Consider the following 18,459-nt stretch of genomic DNA (forward strand, 5'->3'; position numbering starts at 1 on the left):
GCCTAACTTATACATTGAACCCTATCATAGGTATGTATGTGTAGAAAAAAATACATATATTGTTCAGTGCTATCCGTGGTTGCAGGCATCCTTGGGGGTCTTGGAACACATCCCCCATGGATAAGGGGAGACTACTGCATCTCATTTAATTCTCAGTGCCACTTAAAGGGGTTAAGTTGCTCATGGCCACAGAGCTAATCTGTAGGCATCCAGGACTCATGTCAACCTCTAGTGCATCCCATGTTGCCTCCCTCCCAGTGGTCAGGACCGTGCTGAGTACTGTGAAAGAGGGAGTAGGAATCATTTGGTCTTTATTCTGAAAGTCTTATATTAGGAGCAAAACACTAAATAATTAACTACAACATGATGTGGTAAACCCCCAAGTGTTATGGAATTCCAGGTGAAGAATTTTTTCATTTTGCCTAGGGGAGTCAATAAACAAAGGAGGTGATATTTCAGCTAGGAGTGAATCAAAGAAAAGGACAATAGAATTTCCAGGTGAAGGGAAAAGCATACCTGAGGGTGTGGAGGAGAGAAAGAGCATGATATGTTTAAAGATTGGCAAGTAGGTCAGTCTGGCTAGAATATAGAGAATGAAAGAGAAAAGGAGGGAAGTTGGGTATGTGCATAATTTCTTGGCTAAAGTGAACAGAAAGGTGATGCTAGAATGTCTTATTGTGTTAGATTCCCTTATTAGACACTAAGTGGTGCTACTGGCCAGAAAGGCTCCTTGGCTCGAAGATGGTTAATGAGTCTTTTAGAAAGGATTTAGCTATCTAAACCCATAAGGTATTTAAAAGCTGTGGGTCCTTGACTTGGGGTAGCTGGGACTACAGAACGGTTTACCAACTGTCTGTGTCTTCTTCATTTTAGAACATTCCAATTCCAACCCTGAAGGAATTTGCAAAAGCTCTGGAAACCAACACTCATGTAAAGAAGTTCAGCCTGGCTGCAACCCGTAGCAATGACCCCGTGGCGATCGTAAGTAAAATTTTAGAAAAAATTTTTTTTTAGAAATATAACCTAAGGGTACCTGGGTGGCTCAGTTGGTTAACTGACTGCCTTTGACTCAGGTCATGATCCTGGAGTCCCAGGATCAAGTTCCACATTGGGCTCCCTGCTCAGTGGGGAGTCTGTATTTCCCTCTGACCCTCCCCCCTTCCTCTCTCTCTCATTCTCTCTCTCTCCCAAATAAATAATCTTAAAAAAATATAAATATATAAGATGAAAGTATTTAATTCAATAGAAACTATCTTTAATTTGTTTTACCAATTAACAATTTTTAGATCTGATAAATGTATTTTCTACACAGTTAAACACCATCAGTTATAATGAGACAATAAAACAGAACCCAAATGTCAGGCACTTTGAATTAACTAAAATTTTGTGAGCACTACACTTTTAGGTGAAAGAAATAAGGTTGGATTTGTCATTTAGCTAAATAAACATTTAGATTTTGCTCTGCGCTTAGTACAAGTTTTCTGAAACTTTTGTATCTATGTGAACAAACTGGCACAGTCCATGGATATTATAAGACCCCCAAATCCTTTAGGAAGTCAGCACATATAAAAGGATATTTCATTTTAATCTTTGAAATGGATTAGTATGTTTCAAAAATACTTTAAACAATGAAATCTTAAAAAGTTTTTTTTAACGCTGTTAACCAGAATGTGAAAAGAATAACCAATCAAGAGCCCTGTTGGGTAGGAGGTTGGGTGAGCCTGGTGGTGGGTATTAAGGAGGACACGTATTGCATGGAGCACTGGGTGTGGTGCATAAACAACGAATTTTGGAACACTGAAAAGAAATTTTAAAAATAAATAAAAATTAAAAAAAAAATAAAAGCCCTGTTCCTTCCATGCATTTTAGGTAATTTGACTAAATAAGGACGCCCTGGACCCAAGTAAGCACTACAACTATTACATCATCAATATTATTACTATTAATAGCTAACATTTCTTGGGCAATTAGTAAATGTCAGCAGTAATCTCTGTGCTTTACACACATCAGCTAACCTAATCCTCACAGTAATATTATGAGGTATGTACTATTATTAGTTCCCACTTTAACAAATGAGCAGTCTCAGGCTCAGAGAGGTTAAGTATCTTTTCCAGAGTAACACAGCCAATAAGTGGTACCACTGGGTTTTTCTGGTACTACAAGCAGGATGATTCAGCCATCAAGCTATGCTTGATGTACACTTATACACCATGCCTCCCTGTCATACAATTGCTAAAATATGTCCATTTGGGGCAGCCTGAGCATCAGGCTGTGGTTCTACAAACGTCTAATGCTCAGCCCTTGAATCAAGCTGGAAAAACAAGTTTTCTTGACTTGATGTGATTTAAAATAACATGTCTTTTGGAAGACCTAAAATAGGTAACTTGTGGGAGGTTCCTGGGTGGCTCAGTCAGTTAAGCATCTGACTCTTTGGATTTCGGTTCAGGTCATAATCTCAGGATTGTGAGATCTAGCCCCAAGTTGGGCTCTGCATTGGGCATGGAACCTGTTTAAGATTCTCTCTCTTTCCCTCTGCTCCACCCCTAAAAAATAAAATAAGATAAAAAAATAAAATAACAGACCACATGAAAGTAGTGGCTTACCTATCACGGTTCTGGCACAGAGTACGTGTTCGAACACCACTTGTTGAAAGAATGAATGAATATGCCCTCCAAATTCTCAGCAATTAAGAATATTTCCATGCTGTCAACAGCATATATAAGTATTCATGTAACAGGGACTAAGCTACAGATCTGATGTTTTCACCAGCAGTTATTACATATGTAAATGTGTAAGTTGAAAGCAGTTTTGAACTTGAAACCTATAATTAAAATAGAAAAAGAGAGGGTGCCTGGGTGGCTCGGTGGGTTAAAGCCTCTGCGTTTGGCTAAGGTTATGATTCCAGGATCCTGGGATTGAGCCCATTGAGCTCTCTGCTTAGCGGGGAGCCTGCTTGCTCCTCTCTCTCTGTCTACTTGTGATCTCTATCTCTGTCAAATAAATAAATAAAATCTTAAAAAAAAAGAAAAAGAGCAGAACCAGATCATCAGTAAAGGTGAAGTTAATTTTTTTTTTTAAAGATTTTGTTTATTTATTTGACAGAGAGAGATCACAAGTAGGCAGAGAGGCAGGCAGAAAGAGAGAGGAGGAAGCAGGCTCCCTGCTGAGCAGAGAGCCCAATGCGGGACTCGATCCCAGGACCCTGAGATCATGACCCGAGCCGAAGGCAGCGGCCCAACTCACTGAGCCACCCAGGCACCCCGTGAAGTTAACAATTTAAGGATTTTTATCAGTATATGATTTATATAACCTCTGTTGTTGGGTAGATTTGTTTTCAATAAAGCAAAATATTCGCAGTACATTTTGTATCTAAGTGACTAAAGGGATGGATAAAGAAATGATTTTTATCTCTATATAATACGTTGCAGTAAAATTGCAGGGATGGAAATAGGTTATAGTCTATTGTCAATACCACCAGTCTAACTCTTTTACCCAAATAGATAACTTGCTAAAGTACTAAATAAATTCTAAATCTAGTAAACTCTTCCATACTGTTTCTAATGCAGCAACCATGTGTTGATTGCATATCATGTGACAAGCACACCACACAATTGAAAGGAATAGTTGCAGTCCTTAGGGTGAAGTGACAAGCTTCTCTGGCCTGATTTCTGGATGGGATCCTATGGTCCAGCCCTCACCTGGTAGCCCTCAGATGGTTCTCGTTTCAGCCATGCCAGATTCAAGAAAGAACCTTTCTGTAAGTTGAAAATTGGTTGATTACCCCAGAGGCAACAGAGATTTTCAAAAGGTGATTATGACTGAACAACTCACTGTAAAGAATTAAAGATGGGGGCTCCTGCCTGGCTGGGCTGGCTCAGTTGATACAGCATGTGGCTCTTGATCTTGGGGTTGTGAGTTTGAGGCCCACTTTGGGTATAGCGATTACTTTAAAAAAAAAAAGAAGAAGAAGAAAAGAATTAAAGATCAGTGTTAAAGCAAAGAGTTTCAAGAAATTTTTCTCTTTAAAATTCACAAACAGAAGGGTGCCGGTACGACTCAGTCAGTTAAGCATCTGCCTTTGGCTCAAGTCATGATCCCCAGGTCTTGGGATCCAGTGCCGCATCAGGCTTCCTGCTCTCCGGGTAGCCTGATTTTCCCTCTCCCTCTGCCCACCTCACTCATTCTCTTTCTCTGCCCACCCTGCCCCATGTCAAATAAATAAAATCTTTTAAAAAGCTGCAGAAAATTAAGTTCAGAAACAGATTCAGTGAGGCACTTGTGGGATTATTGTGAACATATGCAGATTATGTATATGTGAGATGGCGTTATCCCCATTCTACAGATGAAGCAACTGAGGCTTGAGTAACTTCACTAAGATTACAGAGCATGTAGACAAGCCAGGAAGTGCATTTAAGGAACCTGTAATCAAGTTCAGTTCACCATGCCCCAAGCGCTTCTGTATAGCCACATCTTTAGCAGGGGGCAGAAAAAGTCCAGATACATTAAAAACTGCTTTTACTATTAACAATGATGCCATATAAAAGTCATGAGTTTAGGATGGCACTGTTCATAACAAATAAAATGAGAGCCATGGATGTAAGCCACAGGTATGATTTAAAATTTTTCTAGTAGCCACATTAAAAAAAAAGAAATAAATGGAAATCATTTTAATAATGTATTTTATTTAAACCAATACATCCCAAATATTATTTCAAAATATAATTTGAAAGTGTAATAAGGTATTTTCCTTACTTTTTTTCATACCACATATTTGAAATCCAGTGTAAATTTTCCATTTACAGCACGTCTCAATTCAGACCAACCATTTTCCAAGGGCTTAAGAGCCACATGTGTCTTGAGGCTACCCTGTGGATGGTCCAGATTTAGACAATGCTTTCCATATAATCCTATAAAGCACAGAAAGCAAAACCTTCTCTTTAAAAATGTATTTCTAGGGGCACCTGGGCGGCTCAGTGGGTTAAACCTCTGCCTTCAGCTTGGGTTGTGTCCCAGGGTCCTGGGACTGAGCCCCACATTGGGCGCTCTGCTCAGCAGGGAGTCTGCTTCCTCCTCTCTCTCTCTCTGCCTGCCTCTCTACCTACTTGTGATCTCTGCCTGTCAAATAAATAAATCGAATCTTTTAAAAAAAATGTTTTTCTACTGTAACTATTTATATAACATTTAAGAAATCTAGTCTTTGTTTTACTGATATTATCCCCAGCACATGTAATAGATGCTTAAATATTTGCTGAACTGAAATTAACTTGGGCCTGCAGCCCAGGGTTATGTTTGGCTGGGTCTCCTCTGTTTTGTTCAGTATGAGAAAAGTGTTTTCTCAGTTTAAAAGAAAGTGGCAAGATCCTGGCTACTTGCCAGGAAGTCCTGCAACTTTTTTTTATAAAGGCCTAATTGCTTCGACATTTTGTTATTCTAATAATGAACATAAATCTTGAAGCCTGGAGTGTCCATAAGGAAAAGCCTGATGTATTTCCATCTGATGCTGTAATTAAAATGTGTACATTTAATTCTAATTAAGGAGCTAGCAGTGAATAAATAACGCTTTAATTTACATGGTGTACAATGATGTCAGTCCAAATCTTCGAGCTTTCTTTGCAGTTAAAGCAACTGTTTGACTAATACAAAAGGATTATTCTTCTAGTCTAGTGCTTCTCAACTTGGGGTAATTTTGCCCTCCAGGGGACATTTGGCAGGGTCTGAAGATATTTTTTGGTTGTCATGACTGGGAAGAGTGCTGTTGGCTTTTAGTGGGTCTCAGAAGCTGCTAAACATCCTGAAGGACACAGGATAACGTCCCACAACAAAGAATCCTCTGGTCTCAAACGTCATTGGTGCCAAGGTTGAGAAATCCTGTTCTGGTCCCAAGTTAGATTCCTTCTCTTCCTTCTTCCTGTGTTTTCCACCATAAAAACAATTAAAATAATTAAGAAGTTCCTTGTTCCATTTCCCAGAGCAATCAGTATTAGCAATTTGTTTTTCATTCTTTTAATTGTTGTCTTTATGACTTTAATCAAAGTGGTTCTCAATCCTGAAATAAAATCTTTTCTTAAAAAAGAAAAAGGGGGGGCACCTGGGTGGCTCAGTCAGATAAGCATTTGCCTGCAGCTCAGGCCATGATCTCAGGGCTTTTTAAAAATACAGAAGTCCAGGGATGCCTGGATGGCTCAGTCAGTTGGGTGTCCTGCTGCTTGGTTTTGTCTCTGGTTGTGGTCTCAGGGTGGTGGGATTGAGCCCTGTGTTGGGCCGTGTGCTCTGCATAAATTCTGCTTGTCCCTCTCCCTCCCCACAACCACCACCCCTCCCCCCCACGTCTACTCTCTCTCTCTTTCTCTCTAAAATAAATAAATAAATAAATAAAATCTTTTAAAAAATTATATAGCAATCCAATCTACAGCCCAAGATTCTGATTTAATTCATCTGGGGGTGGTGTATATATTTAAAGCTTCTAGATCATTCTAACATGCAGGCAGAGTAGAAAACCCATGATATACATCCTTTTTTGTTTTTGATTTATCATCTTAGGTAATTTTTGTTTCTCCATTAGGAAAGCTGAGAGCGATTCTATACTCTGCCTTCATCCTTCTCCTTTTTCTTTCTCCAAATTGTAGCTATTCCATTGTTTTCACATATTTCAGCTTTATATATGTTTAAGCCCTTATAGTCTATGTTTTTTATATGGATTAATTACAAAAATTTAACACTTTTCACCAGTATTTACAGTTACCTGGCTATGTAAATGTGTAAATCTCCATTTTCATGGGCCTTGGTATCTACTGACTAATGCTGGTCTGAGTCTTGTTCCTTTGTAAGTAACTTGTTTTTTCTTACTAGATACTTTTAGGACTCTCTCTTTTCCCTTGGAGTTCTGAAATTTCACTTGTATGTGCCTGAGCATCCAGTGGGTTCTTTCAGATGAAGACTCATAACTCTCAACTCTAGGAAATTTGTTTCCTATTTAATTTTTTTCCCTTCTCTTGTCTTTTTTTCTTTTGTCCTTCTGAAACTCCTGCTAAATGAATGTTGAACTTCTTTGTCTTTACCCATACCTTTTAATTTGTCTCATATTTCCTAGCTTTGTCTTTTTACTCTACCTTCTCAAGAATATCCCCAGATTTATGTTCTCACTCACCAACTTGGTCTTTCAGCCATGCACATTTTGTAATTCTGGATGTCCATTACTTTTCCTTATTTCAATGTAGTATTTGAACTTCTCAGAACATTTTCTTTCCTTTTTTTTTTTTTTTTTAAAGACTTTATTTATTTGACAGACAGAAATCACAAGTAGGCAGAGAGGCAGGCAGAGAGAGAGAGAGGAGGAAGCAGGCTTTCTGCTGAGCAGAGAGCCTGATGCGGGGCTCGATCCCAGGACCCTGGGATCATGACCTGAGCCAAAGGCAGAGGCTTAATCCACTGAGCCACCCAGGCACCCTCAGAACATTCTCTTATTCAAATTCCTCTTTTTTTTTTCTCCCCACAATAGCCAGTATTTATTTTATGGATACAGTGTATTTTCTTTCTTTTTCTTTTTTGGTGGGAAAGAAGAGGGAGAATAACAATTAGAAATTTTACATTAGTTTCTGTTCCCTGAATAATCTCTGTTCTCTCTATGGCATATTGTCCATTTGGCTAACGTGATTTTTCTCTTCCATGAGGTTGGTTTTCCTACTTTGTCTGGCAGTCACTGGTTGCCAGACTTGCAGAGAACGAGGTGGTATTGTGTAAACCTGGATCATTTCCTCGAAGTTGTGTTGATCTGTTTCACCAGTAGACCTCTCCCTTAAAAGGGAAGCCCTTTCTGTTTCCTATTTGTCACCATCCAACAGACTATGTATTTTATTGATTTATCAACTGCCTTCTTAGGACAGAGATTTTTGTTTTCTCTGCTGCTGACACATTGTAGTAGCCCAATAAATAGTCTTTTGTGGATGAATGAATGAATGCTTTTGTAAGCAGGCAGGTGGATTGACTGGCAGCACCCTCTGAAGGGTGAGGAGCTGACAGGTGGCTGGGAGTATCCCACAAGTCACAGCTAGGGGGGCTTCACTCTGGGAGGGGTTTATTCCTGCACATGGCTGCCTCTCCTCTCCATTTCTCCCACATAGCATCTGATGGGAGGTGTGAAGGTGCCTCTGTTTCTGCGCACCTTCCATCTCAGGTCCTAGCCTCACAAGAGGCTCTTCCTGGGAAGGTTTTCATTGACAGTGGTCCTGGCAGGTGTTTCTTTTCCAGGATGATGCAGGGAGGATGTGCTTTCCATCTGCTCTAGCTGTTCCAGTCTCTTCTTTTTTAAAGATTTTTTTTTTTTTTTTTTGGACAGGGAGAGAGGGATCACAAGTAGGCAGAGAGGCAGGCAGAGATGCAGGAAGGGAAGCAGGCTCCCCACTGAGCAGGGAGCCCGATGTGGGGCTTGATCCCAGGACCCTGAGATCATGACCTGAGCTGAAGGCAGAGGCTTAACCCACTGAGGCACCTGGGTGCCCCCAGTTCATTCTTAAGACAGTTCTTTAATGAGATGCCCTGGTCGGGACTTACCTCTGGTGTCTCAGGCAATAGCTTTTTTGGTGGTCATTTCTCCACCAGTCTGTCTTTTTTCTGTATTTCAACAATTCCTCAAGGTAATGGCCCTCTATTTTTTGTTTCTCTTGCACTGTGAGAGTTCGGTCACTTAAAAATGGTATCTTTTCTTCATGCCTGTGGCAAACTTTGGGTGTAAGGGGAATAGGCAGGTGCATGTATATATCTCTTGTTTTGAACTAGAAGTGTCCAGTGGATTTGCCGTTCTGAGTGGTAATTATATTCCAAAAGTTATTTTTGAGGAATTCTAATTTATAGATGACCTGAAATAATATGACTAAACCAGTAGTGCCACATGCTAGTCAACAATAAAGTTTTCTAGTCAACAGTAAAATAATTCTGAGATCAGGTCCTTTCTACATTTCTTCTAATGTTTAAATATCTTTTTCTCAGGGTGCCTGGGTGGCTCAGTGGGTTAAGCTGCTGCCTTCGGCTCAAGTCATGATCTCAGGGTCCTGGGATCGAGCCCTGCATTGGGCTCTCTGCTCGGCGGGGAGCTTGCTTCCCCCCTCTCTGCCTGCTGCTCTGCCTACTTGTGATTTCTCTCTCTGCCAAATAAATAAATAAAATCTTTAAAAATAAATAATAAGTGTCTTTTTCTCAAAAAACAAAAAAGGCAAAAAACAGAACCCCCCCCCCCACACACACACAGAAAACAAACTGATAATGATAATAGATGGTAGTGGGATTTTACTTAATGTTCTTAACCCAACAAAGTTAAAAACTTTGTAATCCTTTTTTTAAATTAAATTAAATTAATTTATTTATTTGTCAGAGAGAGAGAGAAAGGAGCACAAGGAGGCAGAGTGGCAGGCAGAGGCAGAGAGAGAAGCAGGCTCCCCACTGAGCAAGGAGCCCGATGCGAAACTCCATCCCAGGACCCTGAGCCAAAGGCAGCCACTTAACCAACTGAGCCACTCAGCTATCCCAACACTTTGTAATCCTATGTCAGGATTTTTTGTTTTTTGTTTTTGCTTTGCAGGTATACAAAATTCATATGTCTGGGCTGCTGGACTGAATTATTCTTAGTTTGATTTAACTAAGTTTTTCTTTAAGTGTATAAAAAACCTCTGTGTTTAATTTGGGGCTGGGGAGTTCAGTAAATCAATTTTTGGAAGCATTAATGGTTACTTTTTGCATAATAAGGCTTTTGCAGATATGCTGAAAGTGAATAAGACCTTGAAAAGCCTCAACATCGAATCCAATTTCATCACTGGGACTGGGATCCTGGCCCTGGTGGAGGCATTGAGAGAGAATGACACCCTGACCGAGATCAAGATCGACAACCAGGTATGACTCACAGGGTGCATGTGAATTGGGGAGCCACACGGCAGTGAGTTCGAAGTGAAATTCTGTGACTCAATTTGATGTTCTGGCTTTCCTGTAAGTTACAACATGTGGGGTCCGGTGGAGTGTGTGTGAAAGTGCATGTCAGTAACAAAATATGACATATGGTAAGACAGAAAGGACCAGCTCTCCCCCAGTACTCGGCTAGTCAGACACCAGGGGAGACGGGAGACCACAAGTGTTGACAGCCATCACCACCCTTGCCTCCCACCAGGAGTCTCAGCCAGTCCTGTTCCAGCCTTGCTGTTGCATCTCACTGGGGCTGTGGCAGATTGGCCATGCCCAGAAACAGACTCCTTGCTCTCAGTTGGAGGTTGCCAGAGCTGGGGAGGGGGGGGGGGGCAAGAAAAAACAAGCAGAACTGGCCGTCGAGTCTCTTTGGAGGAATCCAGGTTCTAGAAGATGGTCTGGCTTAGAGGAGAAGGCCACACCCACAGGGCAGTCACAGTCTCAGCTCTGTTGCAGTGTCTCTTAGGTTCCCATCAACAGCCAAAGCAAGCTGCTTGTCCCTACGGCCATATCCTCCCAGATCCCGAAGACCTTTTCCCAGCATCCGCCTGCCATGTTTCTACTTGCTCTGCAGCCTTCAGCTGGCTGCTGCTGTTGGACGGCAATTCTCAGTTCTCAGCACAATGCTGTGCCTGCCCCTTTCCATACAGGGAACTGTCTGCCATGGGACTCAGTGATCTGAGAGGCCTAGACACTGTTTAGTGGGAAGAAAGGGCCCTGCAATGGAACAGTTCTCCCATGGAGTGGTGGGGGGAGGGCCTGCTGAGAGTGCCCCCTGCATGTCTGGAAATTCCCCAGTCTAACAGCTGATAGAGCTCCAGGAGTCTACCCAGGACTTATTCCTTAAGTTTGGAAACCCCCCCCCCCATGAATAGGTCCCATGAATAGCTCTACTTCCCTTTGTTTTCTTTTTTTGGCTAATGAGGACATGTGGGCTGCTGCAGTGCAGGTCTTCCTCCCCTCCACTCCTCCAGAGGCTTGCTGCCGGGGGAGCAGGGGAACATACAGAAGACAGGCACTCCTTTCCTCTCACCCTCCCCAGAAGGGATGCATCCCCAAAGCAGCGTTCCCAAAGGACGATATGTGAAGGGGGTATGCACACCCAGCCGTACACCCTCAGGAAGCTCGAAGCCATTATCCTGGTGTGTGTCCAGCTGCTAGTACAGTTAAGAAGAGGATTTGTCAGGGAGTGGGAGAGTGGGAAAATGAGCCAGAGAGAAATATGAACTGAGAGAAATGCAGTGATAGCTCAGGAATATTTACCAAATGAACTAGTATTAGAAAGAAGTGAAATGAGCTCTTAGCATATTATTTCCAGGACATCTACAACAGAGGTGGATACATGTATTTAACTTCTTACGTTGGTTTAGGTCATTATGAAACCCCATATCTGACCTAATGTTCCAGATACTGTGTTCCTGACTTCTTGTAAGATACCACCTGGTTAAGAAGGCCATTTAAAATATAGTTAAATTCGGGGTGCCTGGGTGGCTCAGTGGGTTAAGCCTCCGCCTTCAGCTCCGGTCATGATCTCGGGGTCCTGGGATCGAGCCCCACATTGGGCTCTTTGCTAGGCGAGGAGCCTGCTTCCCCCTCTCTCTCTGCCTGCCTCTCTGCCTACTTGTGATCTCTTTCTCTCTGTAAAATAAATAAATAAAATCTTTAAAAAATATATATATAGTTAAATTTGAATTTCAGATAAATGACAAATGATTATTAGTATAAGTATGTACCATGGAATATTTGGGACACACTATACTAAAATATATATATATATATATATATATATATATATATCTTTTTATTTATTGAAATTATTTGTTATTATTAATCAAAATTCAGTTTTAACTAAGTGTCCTATATTTTTATTTGCTAAACCTGGAAACCTGACATCTGATGAATGAAACGGAATCCCAAACATTGAGAATAGAGCAGCTTTTCATAATGCATGTGAAGAAGATCCTGAAATACAAAGCTTGAATTTGCTGTCTTAAATCTCCTTACATCAACCTTATCACCCTTCTTCAGTTCTCTGGGATGGAAGCATGTCATTTTTCCACTTTATTCCCCAATATGCTTCTGAAATAGCTTCTTTGCATTTGTGATAAGTAAGAGGATTGAGACTTTCTAGAGAAACTGGAAAAGTTCTTTGCTTTATTCCAAGAAAGAGGAAATTCAGAGTCAGAACTTGATTTCCATCCAAATTTTGTTTATTGACTCATAGGCTATTAGAAGTAGACCTCAGTTTTCTCATCTGTATAATGAAGGGTTTGAAATAAAATAATCTGTAGGACCGTTTGGTCTCAGCAGCTCAGACCAATTTAGCATCCTTTGGAGTGGGCAGCTGCACCGAAATGATGGCCTACTGAGAACCCGTCACTGGGGCAGGCTGCCGTGGCTATGATCCAGGTAAATAGGTAATGATTTAATCAGATGCCCCATGTGAGAGGAACAATCAGTGACGCATATTAATGAAACAGATGGGTAACTGCTAAATAAATTTGAGTAAACAAAAAAGGTCATTTGAAAAAAAAAACAGAAGAAATGTATGCTTAAACTTTTATTTCCCTTTCTCCTTTGTATTTAGTGACTTATAAAGAGGAAACAAACAAATTATAAGAAAATATGACCTCCATTTGTTGACCTGGGTTTATATAACACAAAAGACCTCAAATAAAAAGACTCAGGCTGAGAAAGAAAGATGCCCTATGTTACATTACTTTCTCCCCTCCATTTCTCAGCCCCTCCCCAGTATGCTTTTCTGCAGCTCCTACATCCCTTATATAGCCAGCAGCAAACCCATCCTGCATGTTACCCAAGCACAAGACTCTGAAGGTGTGAGAATTGTAAAGGGACTTTTATGTCATCCCTCCCCATCAGCCACATCCAGCATGAGCTCCTTCTGCCCTTGGATAGCACTACTTGGCTCAATTCAGGGGCATAGGGCATAGCTAAGGGGGCCCCAACTGTAGCTCAGGTCTCAATCCTTAGCACAGCCCACTATTCTAAAGCGTGTTGTGAGCTAAAGTTGTTCATGGAACTGTGAGGTCAGGATCCCTTTTTTGCTGCCTCTCCCTCCTATTAGCCTGGAATGCTAAGCTCTAAACTGGATACCCAGAGTTGTTATTGTCTGACTGGAAATACCACATTTTGTTAATTTCTTGGGGGAGAGACTGGTTTGACAGGTTGCTGGGTGAAAAGAAAGAAAAGGAGCAAAGAATTAAACCTTTGGACTCACCTAGAACACAAAAGTTTTTCCCTAAACTTTTCTCTTTCATCTACTAAATACTTAAATTTTCCAAATTTAAAAGGTATATTTTAAAATATAATAAAAATATAACAAACAACCAAAACTGCAGGATCCTGGGGTGCCTGGGTGGCTCAGTGGGTTAAAGCCTCTGCCTTCGGCTCAGGTCTTGATCCCAGGGTCCTGGGATGGAGCCCTGCATCGGGCTCTCTGCTCAGCAGGGAGCCTGCTTCCTCCTCTCTCTCTGCCTACTTGTGATCTCTGTCTGTCAAATAAGTAAATAAAATCTTAAAAAAAAAATTTTAAACTGCAGGATCCTGGCACAGAAATAGACTTGGCAGAACAATGGATTCCAGAAACACATCCAAGTACACCTGAGAATTTTGTAGCAAAGTTCCTGTGAGCAAAGGATAAACTAGAAGATAGTGGGACAATTTCATTAGTATTTTGAAACAAGATTAAGCTAGGGCTGTATCTTGACTCTTACACTTAAATTCATTCCAGATGAAATGAAGATTTAAATATGAAAATATATGGAATCATAAAATGGAAGAAATCAGAAGGTTTTCTGATAGAAGAGATCAGAAGAGCCTAAACATGATATAAAATCTAGGAGATTGATACAAATTTAGCCATATGAAATGAAAAAAGAATCAAAAAGAAAGTCAAAAGACAAACTTAACAACACATTTGACAGAAGGGTAATTTCCTAATATATAAGAAACTTACAAATTAATAACAAGAAAAAAGGAACCACAGGCTGATAAAAAAAAATACACAAATGACAGAGATTGGTATTTTCTTATTTATTTATTTATTTGACAGATGGAGATTACAAGTAGGCAGAGAGGCAGGCAGAGAGAGAGGGGGAAGCAGGCTCCCCACTGAGCAGAGAGCCCCATACGGGACTCGATCCCAGGACCCTGAGATCATGACCTGAGCCAAAGGCAGAAGCTTAGTCCACTAAGCCACCAGGAGCCCAAGATTGGTATTTTCAAAAAGAGAAATACAGATGCATAAGAAAAGTAATTGTTTTTATTCATAATTTGAGAAATGCAAATTAAGGCAATTAAATAAATACAAGTGAAATATAAATCTTCACCTGTTAGATTGACAGAGGGGGAAAAGATTGATAATATCCTGTGTTGACCAGCATACGGAAAATAGTAAATCTGAAACACTGTAAGTAGGAGTAAAAAACTGTCATACTTTTGAGGGTAAGTGAGTATCAAAATTTGAAACATTTTACTCTTGGGCCCAGCCCTAATTTGCCTTACAGGCACACTTGCAGAAATGTCCTAGGATATACTACATGTGCAAGGGAAATTCACTGCAGCATTGTTTGGAATAGTAGAAATGGCAAGTAGAAATGGAAAAATAAAAATATGTTTCAGAACAAAATGCTCATATAATCCATTTATATGAAAAAGCATACATGTACATATTAGGCAGATATATGAATGCATAGAAAATGCCTTTAAAAACTACATACTACATGCCAAACTGGCTTTCTCTATGGGGAGTGGAAATACTGGGGGAAGGGAGCTTTTGTATTTTATACACTTCTTGTATGCTTTTTCTAAGTTAGCCTATATTTTTTAATTTAAAAATTTTTAATAAATATGTTATGGAAATTTTTTTGAATTTTAATTTTTGTTAAATTTTGATTTTAAATTCCTTTATTTGTATGCCCCTGGGTTTTCTTTTTAATTCTAATTATTTTTTTCTTCTATATCTCAACTTCCCAAAAAAAAAAAAACCCAAACCAACCAAGAAACCTCTTTTCACCAACTTAAAAAACTTGGGGATTTATCTACAGCCCAATAACCCCTTCAGTGTTTGTTAATTCCAGTGGCTATGGTTCAAACCACAATGAAGTTTCTTTGGGAACTCCCACTGAGACGCTGGTGAGAAAGAATGGCCAGCTGGTTGATGACCTTTAATTATTTTTGGAAATGGATTCCAGAATAGAAATTTTAGTAATTGGATTGATTGCTGTAAGACAGTTTCAACTACTTAAAAACACCCTTTGTTTAAAAACAAACAAACAAACAAACAAAAACCTTTGTTTAAACTGTAGAAACTGGGGTAAATTGGAAACACAGAATATTTAGTTTTGCTTTAATTTTACATGTGGAATCATTTTTTTCCTTCATAAATAATTTGCTTAGTCTTTTCAGTTCAGCATTCCAGCAGATTTGGCTGTCTGTTGGATTTTGCTTCCAGACAAGGAGCAGGTCTCAAGTGACTGTATGGGAGAAAATATCTCCAGTGACTTTATTCCTTTCCATGTGAGACTTTTGACCCTTTCCCTTTTTGTCCAGCAAGTAGCTACGCATCTCTCCCATGCAAGTAACTGTTTCCTCTTTCTTCCTGATCGTCCTGTGTCTGTTCCACACCTGTGACCAGAGGCAGCAGTTGGGAACGGCTGTGGAGATGGAAATTGCCCAGATGCTTGAGGAGAATTCAAGGATCCTCAAGTTTGGATATCAGTTTACCAAGCAAGGGCCTCGAACGAGGGTGGCAGCCGCCATCACAAAGAATAATGACCTAGGTAATGCAGCCCTAATGTGTGCTGTTAGCAATTAGAAGAGCAGGATGACGGTTGATTTCTCCACTGCAGATACGGTATCTCACAGATCTCATTCCACTGGCCTTTCGTGTTAGCCCTGGATCAAAGGCACATTGTTACATTATCATAGGAATTCTCATCAATTTCACAGTGTTTCCGTTTTATTGTAACATTCTCTCAAGAAGAACTGTTTGTTCTTTTTTTTTCCAGACAGCCTTTGATTGTTGGTTGGTTTTCTTTATGTATTTGGTTCTCCTTTCTTACACCTATTTACCCTATGTTGTTATCTGCACCAGACGATGGATACAGTGACATGGAGATTCCCAGTTCAATTATGTTTGACCCCTGACTCTGCTCTTGCACTTGGGTTTAAATACAGTTATGTCTGATACTTTGGTGATGTCCACGTGAAATAAACTAGTGGAGCTATGTTATAAAGGTTAAACTTAGAAGTAGCTTTTTCAGGTAGCCCCTCATTAATTTTTCCTGCTCCTTACTCTTTGCTGAGGATCCTTGACATTTCTTCTGTTAGGATGAGAGGGGGCATATCCTGGTCAACCGCAGCACAGAAGACTGGGACAGACTGGGAAGGCTTGTTCTGGGCACAGCTCAGTCACCTGAAGCAGCATGGCAAAAGGACATTCAGGAGTAGACAGTCACTTGGCAAGCAGCCAGCCAATAGCAGAACTCTGTCCACAGTTTGAGGTTCAGGGACAGATGTTAGACCTTGAACGAGAGAACTGGGCACAGTGTTCTACCAAGAAGTGTTCTGGCCACAGGGAGGATTTGGGTTGTAGACCAGACAGAAACCAGGAGCTGGAACCAGAAGGGGCAGGTAAAGATAAATGCACATCTCCCTGCCCAGGCATCCTCACCCAAGATGCTGAGCCCCAGGCGAGGTAGGTTGTGTGGCCTCTAGAGGCTGGCCAGGCATATGGCAGTTCTTCCCGTGGGGATGTGGAGGATGAGGCGAAGGGGGCAGCCCCGCAAACAGGGCTTTGGGGAAGGATAGAGACAGCAGTCAGAAGACAACTAGGAGAATGGCAGGGAGTCCACAGCTGAACAACATGGGGACCAAAAAGAAACAGGCAAAAGAAGAGGCTGGAAGTAAATGGAAAAACGATCATGAGCCCAGGAGTGGCGGTGGTGGACAATAGCTTTTGTCTCATTTTCTGCAGGCTAGACTATTTAAAGTGGAGAGTTAGAGCAGGACCGCAGCCAGGGCACCTTTTCTGCGAAATTGAGGAAGGTTACAGTAACCCTCTTCTGACCCACCAGATAGGCCTGCAGGTGGAGAGATGAAAGGGGGACATGGGTTGCAGAAACTGGGAATGGGCCATTGGGGAACCCTGATTTCTGAGTTTGCCTGCCATCTAAGGACCATTCCTTCAATTTACCTTTTCTTTTTCCTGTCTTTATTTCTCACCTAGTTCGTAAAAAGCGAGTTGAAGGAGACCGAAGGTAAACTTCTACAAGAGAAGGCAGAGTTGTACCATGGTGGCCATTGAAAAAGAAGCAAGCAAAAACTCATCTCCTTCCCCGTCAGGACCATTTTACCCAAGGTTGTGCATTTCCGTTCACCACCCAGCTAATCATGTAATTGCTGTTCTTTTTTAGCACTACTTATTTATCTTGGATTTTTTAATATATACAGTTGTCTCATTTGCTCACGGGCACCTCTGGCCACTCGCACCAGTGGACCTCAGCAGACCCTAGTGGGTAACAGCAATTGAAAATTACTTCACCACTTTCATATTGGGTTGTCTGGCTTTCTTATGTGAATTTTTTTTTTTTAAATCACTGAAAGGAGTTTAGTATATACGTGTATTTGTAACTGTGATTACGATAGAGGCCTATCTCTGTTTACATGCATAGCTTTGAGTTAGGCTAAATACATCAGAAGTACTCTTCTGACCACATAAGAAGTTAGTATTGCCAATCTTTCACTGGATGAGAAAATGTGACCAGCTTGGCACAAATTCTCCCCTAGTTCCAGAAAAATCACTAAATGCACATGCCACTGTTTGAAGATCAGTGGAATCATCTTCCTGAAAGCAAGGCAGCATTATAATACTTTTAATACAACATCAGCAAATAAGTCTGAAATAGTAACCCATGAACGGTCTTTAAGGCAGACTTACAGGCAGCAAAATTAATCAGCACACCTACTTCTATTGATCATTCAACACAAATTCGATCTTTAACATTACTCTAATAGATAACTTTTTACAAAGCTGTTTTAAACTTTTCCAGACGTGATGGGAAATTTTTAAATTTTAGAAACAGGGCGGCTTTTAAAACAGTACATTCCTCAATAAAAAAAAAATAATTGCACCTTAGTCAGAATCGTCTGATACATATGACTGAGTCATTTTGGCTAATTTAAAAGCATTTCTTGCTTTACCTTTAGTGTGACGAGATCACAGAATGAAATGTGAGTGTTCCCGTTATGTATACAGACATTTATCCATACGGCATGCTCTATCCAGACGTTTGCAGACATCAGGGGTTAAAATGGGAATGATCGCTTCTCCAGATGTTTGACATCTCAAGGACGAAGACTGTGAATGTACAGCTGAGATGATTGTGTGGTTGTGTGCAGTAGCTTCTCATCTAGCATTGCAACAGTATGATGCTCAACTAAGGAAACTCGGGACTTCAGCCTTTGGCTCAAGCTCCCAGGCCTCTGATG

General features: G+C 40.7%; 1 protein-coding gene across 2 annotated transcripts in view; it reads left to right on the top strand.

Moving 5' to 3' along the window:
- Positions 1-18,087, top strand: part of TMOD2 (tropomodulin 2) — a 67,874-nt gene extending 49,787 nt beyond the window's left edge. For both annotated transcript variants that reach the window (XM_032343731.1, XM_032343732.1), the window contains 4 exons: positions 874-981; positions 9,739-9,882; positions 15,605-15,749; positions 17,198-18,087. In XM_032343731.1, the coding sequence (XP_032199622.1) occupies positions 874-981; positions 9,739-9,882; positions 15,605-15,749; positions 17,198-17,232 (432 nt within the window). In that variant the 3' untranslated portion in view covers positions 17,233-18,087. The remainder of the gene's footprint in view (positions 1-873; positions 982-9,738; positions 9,883-15,604; positions 15,750-17,197) is intronic.
- Positions 18,088-18,459: the final 372 nt, after the last annotated feature.

Source organism: Mustela erminea, chromosome 5, assembly GCF_009829155.1.
Source record: "Mustela erminea isolate mMusErm1 chromosome 5, mMusErm1.Pri, whole genome shotgun sequence".
In the NCBI taxonomy this organism is placed as follows: domain Eukaryota; kingdom Metazoa; phylum Chordata; class Mammalia; order Carnivora; family Mustelidae; genus Mustela; species Mustela erminea.